Genomic DNA, 13,287 nt, shown 5'->3' with positions numbered 1-13,287 from the left:
TGCCCGAAGCTTCTTTTTGCCCCAAACAGGAAACCGTCGGCAGTCTTGGCCTGGTGCCGTCCTAGTTTTATCCTAGTCTTAACAGCTCATGCATTGCTTGGGCAAAGTATTCTTCATCCCCTGTCGGCTTCCCGAGCTCCGTTAAAGACCTCATCCCGCAAAATACGAGGCATCATACCATTCCCCGCTTTCCCCGGATTATTTTCATTCTTTCCACTTCCTCCAGCCGTTGACTCGGTCTGGCTGCCGGAAGAATGGCTTTTGTCTGTTTAGATTTTTTCATTGTTATATTCATCTCGTTCTATCCCAGAATAGCATCATGAACACCGCCCAGCCGAGAAAAGCCTCCAAACAGGCCTGCGACAATTGTCGCCGCCGAAAGATCAAATGTTCTCGCGACCTGCCGTGCGATAAATGTAGCCATCTACTTTTGAACTGCTCATATAGTGATGTCCTGCGTCGCAAGGGACCCAAGTTTCGCACATTGTATCCTCTTGCGCCGAGCCATCCCCTATCGCAACCACCTCCGGCACCAGCACCCGAAGATACGAGCACCGCACACGACGGATACAACGAATACACACAACAAGATACACCGGCATCCCTATCAGCACCGTCTTCATTCTTTCAATATCAACATCAATTTCAATACCAACCGCTCCAAATCGTTCCTTCCCCGCCCGACTCCTCGACCGATTCGGACTACTCCAGCAATGCCCGGCCACATGCGCGGCGATTAACGTCGCCCATCCTCCTCGCGCACGTCAATGTTTTCCTTAAATATTTATTCCCGATTATGCCAGTCGTGCGTCGCGAAGAATTACAGCGCGATAGCCATCATCCGGAGCGGGTGTCTGCGCAGCGGTATGCGTTTCTGGCGGCGTTGTGTGCGGCGACGCACATACAGTTGAATTTGGACGGAGGACCGGCGTCGGATACTACGGCAGTTGATGGGCGGGGATTGATGTCTGGGGAGGAACTACTTGCGGAGGCAGTGCGTGCACGGAAAGAATGCGACGTGGTCGAAGACATGAACGTGGAGAGTTTACTAACATCGCTATTTCTATTCGCATCGTACGGCAACCTTAATAAACAAAAGCAAGCCTGGTTCTACCTCTGTCAAGCGACTTCCATGGTCTTTACACTCGGCCTACATCGCGAATCAACATACACAAGCTTAGGCATTGAAGATGCAGAAGAAAAGCGACGTGTCTTCTGGCTACTCTTTGTTACCGAAAGGTAGGCCACCTTTTCAAAAGCTACCCGACTATACAGTGCTAAATGAAGAAGAGGATACGCCCTCCAGCAATCAAGGCCCGTCATGCTACGCAACTCAATTCAAAAACCCCAAGTTCTCGGCTCCGACGACCCAATTCTAGCATATGGCTTCATCAACCTCATTAGTCTCTTCGAGAAACTCACTGTCAGCTTATACGACTGGCTATCAGCCGGAGGTAGTTACGGGGACCAACTCCCAACACCAGCTTCGTCGATCCAATCAAGTCTCTGCAATGCACCTATCGCTTCGCTGCAGGGTGTGCTTGAGATTCAGCAGGTCGATATCCTTATCACGCAGCAGTGGCTACAGGCTATGATGTGGAAGCTTTCCAGGCACGGCCCGGATTCTGGTGAAACCGATGGCAGAGCAATGCTCCCCTTCCACCTCCCCATAGTCATCGGCAAAGCCGTGATGAGCGTCATCGGGGCAGCATCGCAGGGTGCCGTTGATGCGCATGGGATCGGAATGGTACTTTCCTTCTTTTCTTCACATAGTCAATGCCAATACTGATTCTCAATGCAGGAACAAAAGCTCTTCGATCTAGGTGCAGCCCTCACAAACCTTACAACCGCAACCACAACCCCCGGTTCCCAAGCATCCAAACCCCCCATTCCAAACACAGATGTCCGCGAACTCCTCTGGGGCATTCTGACTACATTATCACGCATCAGAGGTTCGGAGTCCTATCTCTTCCCGAGACTACTAGAGCAGTCCAAGTCTGTATTAGGAATGGACTGTTCCATCACGCTTGGGAATTTCTTGCCGGATCTTGCTCCGCCTCCGGCTGCCAATGCAGCTACTATCGAGAGTGCTGGGACGCCGGTATGGGCAATTAATAAGAGGGATAGTTGGGTTGTTGGTGTTAGGGACAGGGGTGAAGAATTGGAAGATGGTGAGGCAGGAATGATAATCTCATGACATTATGTGAATATATATTTATGTATACGTACCGAGATTTTTAGAACGATTGTAGATTTCTTCATCTGGGCGCCGCCGCTTCAGTGGTCGTACTCGGGTTTGCTCATGGGGAAGTCGCATTCTAGCATGTGCTTAATGGTACTTGGGTTAGAAGAGCAGGCGTTCAAACGGGCTTTTTTTCCTTTGTACCTAACTTCTTCACCAAGCAGAAGCTGTAGTTAAGACAAAAAGGTAAAGACCCAAATCAAATGGACTCTATGGTAATATTGATCACAGTGGCCAATCTCCACCGGAAGCCCGAGGTCGTTGCTGGAGTGTACCTAAACCAATGGGAAAGCTCGCAATTTAGATGCCCATACATCCTGTGGTTTTAACAGAGTATCCCTCGGTGTCCGTTTCGGAAGTGCGCATCAGGGTACACAAGCTCTGCAGCCATACACCTTTCCCTAGTACACATGGCCCACATAAGGGGTATAGATTTGGCATCTTCATCATCATGGGGAGGGTACTCAAGTGTCCTCTGGCCACAGTCCTCCAGCAGTAATTCCTTCTTACCATGCATGGTTATCAGCGCATAGCAAATGGGGGTGTATTTTCCCTGGAGGCGCCTGGATATATTATTTTGCATGCACGTAGTTCGACCTGAGATATGTATTCTTCTCGCTCTTCATCTGGATCTGCCTCGCGTACTGACTTAAACATACAGCTCTCGCCATTTTAAGCAAGCCTGGTAGATGTCTTGTTCGGCGATGAATTGCTTGTGCTTGCTTGAGAGCAGAAACTCAATACTAAAGATTGGAAGCAACAGTTGTTCTACGATTCTTTCTCCATATAGCCGTGAATGAGCACCCCCTCCCCCACTAAACCCTTCCCCCACTCAACCCTACCCCATCACTGATCACAACATCCACGGCTGGGTCATCTTCACTACAATGATAACATCTTTAACCCTGCGCTCAAACCGTAGCCCTCTACGCCCTCTTCATTGTCGTCAACACAGCCGTCCTCGCACTAGCATACATGATCCGCGACGAGTCAGAAATGCCGCATGCTGGTTTACAAAAGACAGGTGGATTTTTTGCAATTCCAACTGTAGTTCTGGCGTGATATGATGGACATACGGGATTAGCGAATGGTTCAAATAGATTTTTGTGGTGCTTGTTCTGCAGTTTCTGTGGTCGAGAGGGTCTAAGAGGGACGAGCGAGGATGGGTGAAAAGTTTTGGCTGGGATGATGTTCTGGTTCTGTGTTTTACTTATGATGGCGCTTTGCAATGAGGGCTATGTTAGACTTATTGATGGTTGGTGGGTTCATTACATTGGGTGACACACTAGGGCTAAATGGCGCTCGGTATATACAACTACACTCTGGACGTCACTTTAGTATATATCCCGCGATAGTGTATTACTATTACTTTAATACATATAGATGGCTAGCAGTCCCTAGACACATTCCTCATCAAACTGGTCAGGCGGCCTGAACTACCCACAAATGAATAAGTAGGCATGGCATTGCATGACGGCATCATTGATCATGCTTCAGCATAGCATTGATCCACATGCTCCTAACGCAAGAAGAAACGGCGATTCATACAGATAGTCCAGTTGGGTTACATTCCGACGCCCGAATATACATGTCCATCAACGTAGTACCAACATCGCAATAACACACTAACGATGAAATCACCACCAGCCGCGCAATACACCAGACACAGGAACAAGGTACGCAACACCCAACCACGGACACCTAAACTGTAATTCGAAAAAAAAAAAAAAAAAATCTATTATCTCAGTTTGTCGTGTAACTATACTATGCAGGACTTCTTGATCAACTGTACATGTGCCGTGGTCGTATCTGTTCAATTCCATTCCGAAAAGTGTAAAGACGTAGACGTAGAGCGCTGATACTTCGTAACCATCGGATCCGTTTGACTCCTCTTGACTCCGTCGGATTTTTTTTTTTTTTTTTTTTGTAATTTTTCTTGTAAAGCAAAAGGGAGAAGGGAAAAAAGAAAAAAGAAAAAATTGGCAAGATAATGTGGAAGGTATCCGTTGAGAAGTAAAAAGTGGCGTAGCAAAACATAAGGTATTGAAGAGAAATGAAAAGAAAAGCAAAGCAAAAGAAACGCTGTCTATGCATTCCGCCATACCAATTCCAAAATTTCATCACCATCTTTCCCTCCTCGATGAATGTAGAACTGTCGGACCTGGTCGTCCTCCACCACGGCATCTTCTAACAAGTAACTGATCTTGTCCCAGTCCTTGGGTCGCAATGGTCCAAGTTCATGCAGGTACGACTCGTGCACGGCACCGTTGTGGCTTTCCCAGGTCAACTCCATGGTCTTGTCAAAGGGATCCACATCAGTGCTGTATTTGACGACCGAGAAACCGTTTGTCAGAAGCCACCCGTCGGCAAACCACCATTGTCGCAGCAAGCAGGTGTCTCCGCAAAGTTCGGAGATGGAAGCTACTTTGGGCATGTCTGCGTGGAACCATGACTTCCAGTGGTGAACCGACAGAGGGAGTTCCCGTCCCGTCTCGAAGAACCCGGTAACATCGCCCATCATGTCGAGTTGGCGTAACCGGTGATCGATGGTCAATTTAGCGGGTGTGTATTGGTAGATGCACAGGGAGATACGGCGATCGCCTGTAAACTCCATGTTCTGGCATTGTTCGAAGATTTCCGGTTTGCTCAGCTCGACCGCCAGCGGGCGTGAGAGGAAAACACCAGCACCGCCGAATGCCATGACACCAAAAGCCCCGACCTGGGGAATACTTTCAGAAATGCCTCCAAGATAGACCATTTGCGTGTGGTCGTACTTCTCGAGCGCTTGCACCAACGCTGACATCGACATGAAGAAAGTGTCGTCATCAATCACGACGGACCAGCGGGTTTGATCGCGCGCATGGCTCGCGAGGTGGCGGACTAAGGAGAAATACCGACTTTGGTACTCCTCATCGGATTCGGTGATGTACAAGTTGATACCCAGGCTATCTGCCTTGGCCTGGACTTCCGGCACGCGCTTGTCGGGCTCAACAAGAGCAAAAATCCGGGTGCGAGTGTAACCAGCCCAGTGAGCGAACTGGTCCAGAGAGTCGTTCAAGCGATCAGCCCTGGTGGCCACACCAAAGTCGATATGAGAGGCGTCAACGGTCTTTGGAGGCAAGGGAACCTGGACAGTGAGAGGGTGCGGCATGGAACAATCGGCCTGCGACTGCTCTTCCGTAAGTTGCTCATTAGGATCCAACAGCTTCCGGTCCATCAACGGGGTATCGAGGCGCTGCTTCATGGGCACTTCCTGGTTCGCGGCCAAGGTCACGGCGTTGACCTCACGACGGAGATAGCTGCCGAGTTTGTTGACATGGAGGCGTTCCAGCACGCCCAGGTCGAGTTCGCAGTGAATACCGGAAGCGATGGAGATATTAGCGGAGGGTGTCTGAGCCTGGATGTGGCTGGGAGGGAATGGAGGCCAAAGGAACAAAGTGAAGGCGCCGACGAGCAGAAATGCGACACCAAAACGGATGAGCCGTTTACCTGCCCAGGAGCCGCCCACGGAGGACCTCTCCCCGGGCTTGAGTAACATGCTGTATTATTATCGAAATCGAGATTGACCGGTTGACTGATTAGACGATCATTCGCATAGCGGAGCGGACGGAAAGGGAGAGTGTCAGGGTCCTAAGAGGGAGGCGAGGGTTCGGGCGGAGGAAAGATGGAGGAAGTTGCCACAGAGTCGGAGATAGGAGTACGGAGTAGTAGGAGGATTAAGTAGTAGTGTCACCCGCCAGATACCACAGTGATAGGTGAAAGAGAAAACAAGAGGAAGAATAGAAAGGAAGGCGAAGAGAAGAGAAGAAAAATGTCAGGAAAAAGAGAAGAGAAAAAGACGGCGGCACAACCAGGGAAAAGCTACGCGCGAATGAGTCGCTGATCAACGGATCAAATAGAGAGATCGGCAGTTGGAGGATGGTAACTGATATCCGGTGGTTGTTAGAGGAACCCTTGTTGACATAACATCCTCTAAAGGTTGCACTTCACAGTTCTGGTCCTACTATATGCCCTACCAGTATTACCGCGCTGCAGAGTAGTATCTCCCCTTGTTGTATTCCATACTCGTGGAAAAGTCACCTGATACCACATGACGCGGCCGCTGATCCGTTTTCGGAAGATTAGTCATACGTCATGGCGCAGTTACAATACCGTACGCACGAGTGGTATTTTACTCACGTGATGCAGCGTGACCCCTTGCCTTTTCTAGTTTAGCCCGTGGCAGAATTAAGGTGCTGAGTCATCTGCACATCGCCGCTGGACTAAGTATAGTATGTTCACAAAGTAATCTACGCTCTGCAGATATTATAGCTCGGTGGGACATCGCGATCGAGGTTGTCTCGTTTCAGATGACCCGGAAATGGAGGATAATGACTGTTGTGCTCTACTCCGGAGTAGGGAATGTACTCCCTCTGGACATTTTTCTCACCCATTTCGAGTCATACACTTACTGTTGAAGAACGGTTACGAGATCCAAAGTTTTACGAAAACCGGTAGTGGGTACGACGGAAGGATCTAGATGAAGCATGTCGGCAGCCCAATGGCACACATTGCGTCGCGGATATGTTGCTATACTGGCATTTCCGACAAGCAGTGCTCACAAACATGAGAGGGGCCGGAGAGCCGGTGTTTGAACATGACTTTCTCCCTGGTAGTGTACAGATAACTGTCATAATGCGCGGTCCGCAGCCTGGGGCTAGGATGGTGTTTGAGCTTGCAACACGCATATGGCTGGAACCCCGACTGTTCTACAATAGTCGGCAGTTCGTGATCTTGCTTCTCGGGATGAGTTCGGAACATGGCTTGCTCACATAGGTGGTAAAGGAAATAGTCCGTAAAATTAAGATTTAGTAACGAGAGGTATTTGCTCTGCCTAGGAAGATTTAAACGAAATTTCAAATTAGAGGTCATTGGTTTATGGTTGTTGGAAAATGCCCGAATACTTTGGTCGTACGGCAGCCCCTCCGCCCACTTGCGCAATTCCCAATCAGGAAAATCCGTTCCGCACACGCTGGCACTCCATCCATTCCCCGGAGCTCCGCTTAACAGCAACAACAGTCGTCGCACTCAAACACAAAAATGGTCGCGCAGGCATTAAGCGCGCTGCTTCAGCGCGCCTCCATCGATGACCACGACGAGGTTCTTTCCTCTGCGAACGACGTCCTCGCCAAATCCAAATCCGATCTCCACGCTCAACATGTCAAGGTTGTTGCGCTGTCGAAGCTCGACCGGTACGAAGACTCACTCCGTGTTTTTGAAGAAGCCGGGGATGCGCTGAAGAAGCGTGCGCCATTAGAATACGCCTATGCTCTGTATAAGAGTGGGAAAGTTGAGGAGGCTATCGATGTCATCACACGGTTAGGCGGGGGACGGGGTGCTAGTCATTTGGAGGCTCAGGCGGTGCGTTCCTAACAACAGGGTAGGTTGAAGGATAAAAGCTGATTGAAGCAGAGCTATCGCGCGGAGAAGTTCCGTCGAGCGGCCGACCTCTACCAGGATCTCCTCCAGGATAAAGAAGCCCTCGCCAACGAAGAGAACGACTTGCGGATAAACTCGTGGGCTGTGGATGCCCAATTACAGTGGAAGGGGTACCCCGACTCGGTTCGCCATGGTCGACCTTCGAGAGATGACCTTGAGGCTTTTGAGACCGTCTACAATGCCGCGTGCTTGAGCATCGCCAAGGGAGAATTTGATCAGAGCGAGATGCTATTGAAGCGCGCCAAAGGTCGGTCGCCTACATGAGCTTCTATAGGACTTTGAATGACCGGTATTGCAGAATTATGTCGCACGTCCGAAGACCTCACCCCCGAGGACAAGGCGGAGGAATTGTTGCCCATTTCCGTGCAGCAGTTGTATGTTTTGATCAGGCAAGGAAAATCGGCAGAGGCGGAGTCGGTGATGCAGGAGATCTCCATTGACAGGTATGAAATGGTCCATTCAATATTGGATTGCTTAACTGACTCTGGCAGCATCGCTGAGCGGTCCACGAAGAAAATCGCCCAGAACAACATCACTGTCGCTCGTGGCACGCCCGAGAACCCTTTTCTCCTCCACAAAGCCCTCCATCAGAGCCCCGATACCACCAATGCGGACAAGCTCTTTGATTACCAGAACAACATCATCATGAACAACTCCCATTCGGCAGATCTGTTGGCTCAGAAGTACGACGGTATCATTCGATCCGCATCGAAGACGCTCTCTCATAGCTCTTACCCCTCGATCGAGTCTCGCACCAACCTCTTGTCGGTGTACAGCGCAGCAGCCCACGCACGCGGCCAAACAGATACCAAGGCTTTGAAGCAAATTCTCCCCTTGTTGGAACGCCGGCCCAAGGACATTGGGTTGCTTCTTACCGCTGTACAGCATTACGTGAACGCAGGGAACACCACCTCTGCCATCACCACATTGGAGAAGTCTCTGCAGCTCCTCGAGGATTCTATCTCAGAGCAAGACCAGGACGTGCGGTATGCTCCAGGCTTGCTTGGAGTTTTGATCTCGTTGTATCGCCGTGAAGGCCGCAGGATCCCTGTTCGGACAGAATTGGCCAAGGCTGCAGCTCACTGGCAGGCCCGTGCCATAGCAGAGCGTCCTACCACTCTGCTCCGTGCTGCAGGCACTTCCCTCCTCCACTCATCCGACCCCTCCGATCTCAAGACGGCCGGAGACCTGTTCAAGAACCTTTACCAGAACGACAGTACAGACCGCTTCGCCGTCGCAGGCTACGTGGCATCCCAAGCACCCCTCGACTACACCAAGATCGAATCCCAAGTAGACACCCTCCCGTCCGTCGACGACCTCATCTCCGACATTGACATCGCCGCCCTCGAGCAATCCGGCATTACCCCATCCTCATCCTCCACCGCCGCAGCCATTGCCATGGCCGGCGCCAGGAAGCGCCCCTCTGACGGCAAGACAGAAAAAGCTACCAAGAAACGTGTGCGCCAGTCCCGTTTGCCAAAGGAATACGATGCCAGCAAGGCTCCTGATCCGGAGCGGTGGTTGCCGCTGAAGGATCGGTCTAGCTATAGGCCTAAGGGACGGAAGAATAAGCAGCGGGCGGCGGATCGGATGCAGGGTGGTGTTGTTGGTGAGCGGGCTGAGGAGTCGCCGGCTGGGCAACCGAAGGTGCAGACTAGTGGTGGGGGTGCTAGCTCGAAGAAGAAGAAGAAGGGCAAGAGGTGATCTACCATTCTACAGACATGCAGGAATATAACTATGTAATGTACATATAGAGTCACGTATGACAATTAGCTGAGCTTGCATGTCCAGCCCTATGTGCAGTAACTGAGTCATGCGCATCTAATACATTCTCCGCGGGTTTGTCCTCCATGTTTAATTACAACCTTGCCTCCCCACCCACCAACACCCTCAAGTACTCCGCAAACTTTCTAGCATCCGTCACATACCCAACATGCCCCCCCTGGTGCCAACCCAACCGCCACCCCTAAAACCCCGGCCAGAACCTCCCCCGGCATCCTCGCCAACACAATCTTAACCTTCCCCTTCCCCACCTCGCCTTTCAACCTCGTCAGATCAGGCAGATAATCCCTCGTCGCGGGGATTTCGGTAATGATATAGTAGACCATATCAGCCAGTCTGAAAATAGCAGGAACCTGCCGCGAAGACAGGACACGCTTTGAAGAGCTGCAGTTCGGCGTCTGTGCACAGGAGGGAGTTTATTATGGCGTTTGCGCCGCGGAGGTCTTTTGAATGTCCCTTTGATACTATATCGGTTCCTTTCTGTCTGGTTTTGACGCCGGGTGCGCCGGATAAGTGGCGTGAGGGCTGGCCCGTGGAGGACGATAGCATGTACAAGATGCGGGTGGTTCAGAAGAAGTTCCGTCGCAACATCTGAGCTCGCAGAGGAAGTAAACACAAACGCAGGTTCGGTGTCGCATTCCGCCGGCGACGACGAGACATGCCGTATCAGCGCGGCAACATCGCTAGCGTGTGTTATGTACATCTCTTCTTTGCTTGGACGGTTATCCGTGCGGCTGCGGTGGTAGCCTCGACGGTCGTATAGGAGGACGCGGAAGTGCGGTGCTAAGTACGGTGCTAGGGATTCGTAGAATAGGGTTGTGCCGTTGCTTACGGGGAAAGGAGGGAGCCTGAGGCGCCGATGAGCTTGTAGTAGAGGGTTGCGTCGAGGAGAGGGAGGTAGGAGCCTTCGTCTGCCATGGTTGGTGTTGCCAGATGCTCGGAAGAGGGCGATGTGGCTTACATCCTGGGCAGGAGGCATGCTGGTAGATATACAGTCTATGGACTCCGTATGACGAAGTATGGCTACATAGGTGTTCGGAATTAGGAAACATATCAGATGCGAGTACAGCTGGGCCTTCAGCTGCTATGCTTAGGTGGACAGACTAGTTTGAGTAGACAACACAATTGGTCTTGTGGTCAAGATATGAAAATTGAAATTTCCGATCTAGACCCAATAATAACAATTGTCCATATAGTTCGGAGATGTATACCAAATCATCTGATCGCGCGCTAGTCCTTATCGGGAAATAGCTTCACGGAGTGATTTCAGCTGCATCTTCTCTTCGTCTCACTTTCTTCTCTTTCCTTCCGTCCATAGTCACTCTCCCTGCCAATATGGGTGTGAGTACAGCCCTCCCTCCCTGTCTGTCGCATTCAGCTGGCTTACTGACTCCAGTTCGCCTCGAAAATCGCCGCTAGCCAGGCGCAATCTGGCGCTGGAGCCCCTCCGATGGTACATACAAGCACCACCTTCACTTGCATATACATGAGATACACATGATCCTACCTCGAACCGATTCACTGATTGCTTGATTTCCTCTAGAATTCTTCTCCCTATCAGGCATACCCCGGTTCTTCAGCTGCTCCTCCTGTGAGTCTTGATTTTGTCGGTTGATTTCTCCATCGAATAACAAACACCCTTCCCCACGTGTGTTTTTCTCTTGTATTCTTTTCTGCCCCTCCTTCGTCATCGCCGCCAGCCAGCCACAAAACAAAAAACAACATATCACACCTACTACAACTATCACATCCACACTATTCCCTTTACAACTACCTTTGCGAGACCGCATTATGTCCTATCCTTATTATCAACAACCGGCTTACCGCGGTTTCCCTCCTCAGCTTCGTCCTGGTTCTTCTTCTCCCGCTCTTCCCCCGAATAAACCTCCTGCGTCATCTTCGCCTGTCCCTCAAGGCTATCCGCAGCCTCCCTACAGCCCTCACCCTCAATCCCCCCAACAGCCTCCTTACAGCCCTCATCCCCAATCTCCTTACGGCCAGCAGCCGCCGCAAGGCTTTGGAAGACCTCCTCAGCCTTATGGCGCCCCACCCGCCCCGTATCCCCAGCAGCCGTTTTATGTATGCGCTTTGTCTGATTACCAATCGGAGATATGCTGACCACAGTTTCAGGGACAGTATCCTCCCGGTCCTTCCGGTCCTCCGTACCCCGGTGGTCCTCCTGGTCCTCCTGGTGGTGCGCCATCCGGTCCTGGTGGATATGGTGCGCCCGCGCCTGGGGGCCCGCCCGCGCCGGCTACTCCCCAGCAGGTCGCTGCTTACCGTCAGCTGTTGATCGATACCATCCAAGAGAAGAATCTGCAGAGTTTCTATCCCCCTGAACGACTGGACCAGCTCGTTCAACGCCTCGCCGTTGAAGCGCCCATTAAGCTCAGCAACTTGATCCATGAATGGGCTGTTCCTATGGAGGTTGCGACGGATGTCATGAAGTTGGCTCTGTTCGATGTGATCCTCTACGTTGACGACAGTGGTTCCATCGAGTTCGAAGAGAAGGGTGTACGCAAGGAACAACTCAAGCAGATCATCAGCATCGTCGCCACGGCCGCTTCCACCTTCGACCAGGATGGCATTTCTGTACGCTTCATGAACAACATGGAAGCTGGCGACGGTATCCGCAATGCAGACGATGTTACCGTGCTTACCTCGCGCGTCCGTTTCCAAGGTTTGACTCCGTTGGGATCCAGCCTGCGGAACAAGGTTCTCGAACCCATGGTTATCGGCCCCGCACGCGCCGGCCGTCTGGACAAACCGGTGCTCGTCATTACGATTACTGATGGTCAGCCTGCTGGCGAACCGCACGACACTGTGGCGAACAGCATCCGTTATGCGGTTGAGGAGGTTTCGCGTTCGCGCTACGGTCGCGGTGCTGTTTCTTTCCAGTTCACTCAGGTTGGAAATGATACCAGAGCTCGTGACTTTTTGTCGGCTCTTGATGAGGATCCTAGCATTGGAAACCTCATTGATTGCACTTCCAGTACGCCCGTGTCCCCGTTTTTACAGAAGGACAAAGCTAACTTCGACAGACTTTGAGGTTGAGCAAGATGAAATGTCGCGAGCCAACCCTCCTGTATTCCTCACGCGAGAGCTATGGGTACGTTGTCGCCATTCCTTTTGAATAACTTTTTATTAACTACGTGCAGTGCGCCAAGCTGATGCTCGGTGCCATTGACTCGTCATACGACACCAAAGACGAAAAGGCTTCTGGTCGCCCCGGTCCTGGCCCTGGTGGCCCTCCCCCCATGTCTGGACCTCCGTCCGGACCTCCGTCTGGTGCTCCTCTAGGTGCTCGACCCTCTGGACCTCCTGGCCCTGGTGGCCCTCCTCCCGGTCCATACGGAGGCTACAGCCAGGGACCTAGCTACGGCAACCCCGGATACTACAGCCCCTCGCCTGCTGGTCCCGGCGGCCCCGGTCCCGGCTATCCTCAAAATCCGTATGGCGCTCCTAGCCCTAGTCCGTATCCCCCAGGTCCAGGCGGCCCGGGCCCAGGTCCTTACGGCCAAGCGCCGTACCCCACGAGCTCTGGACCGCCTCCGCAGGGTGGATACGCTCCGTCGCCGTACGGTGGATATGGACGACCTCCCTCGGGTCCCCCTGGTTATCCCCCAGGACCGTATGGCCAGCCGCCGCCTCCCCCGCGGTACTAAGCACGGGAGACTTGACGTGACGCTTGTTATGTAGTGATGACTTTCTGTATTTTTGCCATGATGTTTTATTCTTAGTCATTCACAATGTACAAAATGAAATTGACCAGTTATATACGACAA

The 13,287-nt window shown here is 51.8% G+C and overlaps 4 protein-coding genes across 4 annotated transcripts; 3 read left to right on the top strand and 1 right to left on the bottom strand.

Annotated features, from left to right (window-relative positions):
* Positions 1 to 319: 319 nt before the first annotated feature.
* ACHE_21211A (putative C6 transcription factor (AmyR)) lies at positions 320 to 2,197 on the top strand (the record flags this gene model as incomplete). Its single annotated transcript, XM_043275269.1, has 3 exons — positions 320 to 1,239; positions 1,291 to 1,747; positions 1,802 to 2,197. The coding sequence occupies 3 exons, from the start codon at positions 320 to 322 to the stop codon at positions 2,195 to 2,197; spliced, it is 1,773 nt and encodes a 590-aa protein (XP_043134275.1).
* A 2,131-nt stretch (positions 2,198 to 4,328) lies between these two features.
* ACHE_21210S (glycosyltransferase family 31 protein) lies at positions 4,329 to 5,780 on the bottom strand (the record flags this gene model as incomplete). Its single annotated transcript, XM_043275268.1, has 1 exon — positions 4,329 to 5,780. One exon carries the CDS (start codon positions 5,778 to 5,780, stop codon positions 4,329 to 4,331), a length of 1,452 nt encoding a protein of 483 aa, XP_043134274.1.
* Positions 5,781 to 7,321: 1,541 nt separating this feature from the next.
* SRP72 (signal recognition particle subunit SRP72) lies at positions 7,322 to 9,424 on the top strand (the record flags this gene model as incomplete). The annotated part of the gene is made up of 4 exons (XM_043275267.1): positions 7,322 to 7,642; positions 7,694 to 7,967; positions 8,019 to 8,163; positions 8,212 to 9,424. The coding sequence occupies 4 exons, from the start codon at positions 7,322 to 7,324 to the stop codon at positions 9,422 to 9,424; spliced, it is 1,953 nt and encodes a 650-aa protein (XP_043134273.1).
* A 1,413-nt stretch (positions 9,425 to 10,837) lies between these two features.
* ACHE_21208A (uncharacterized protein) lies at positions 10,838 to 13,167 on the top strand (the record flags this gene model as incomplete). Its single annotated transcript, XM_043275265.1, has 6 exons — positions 10,838 to 10,843; positions 10,899 to 10,955; positions 11,046 to 11,093; positions 11,633 to 12,494; positions 12,544 to 12,611; positions 12,661 to 13,167. 6 exons carry the CDS (start codon positions 10,838 to 10,840, stop codon positions 13,165 to 13,167), a joined length of 1,548 nt encoding a protein of 515 aa, XP_043134272.1.
* Positions 13,168 to 13,287: the final 120 nt, after the last annotated feature.

This window comes from Aspergillus chevalieri, chromosome 2 (assembly GCF_016861735.1).
Source record: "Aspergillus chevalieri M1 DNA, chromosome 2, nearly complete sequence".
NCBI lineage: Eukaryota > Fungi > Ascomycota > Eurotiomycetes > Eurotiales > Aspergillaceae > Aspergillus > Aspergillus chevalieri.
This window is presented reverse-complemented; position numbering and strand designations above follow the sequence as displayed.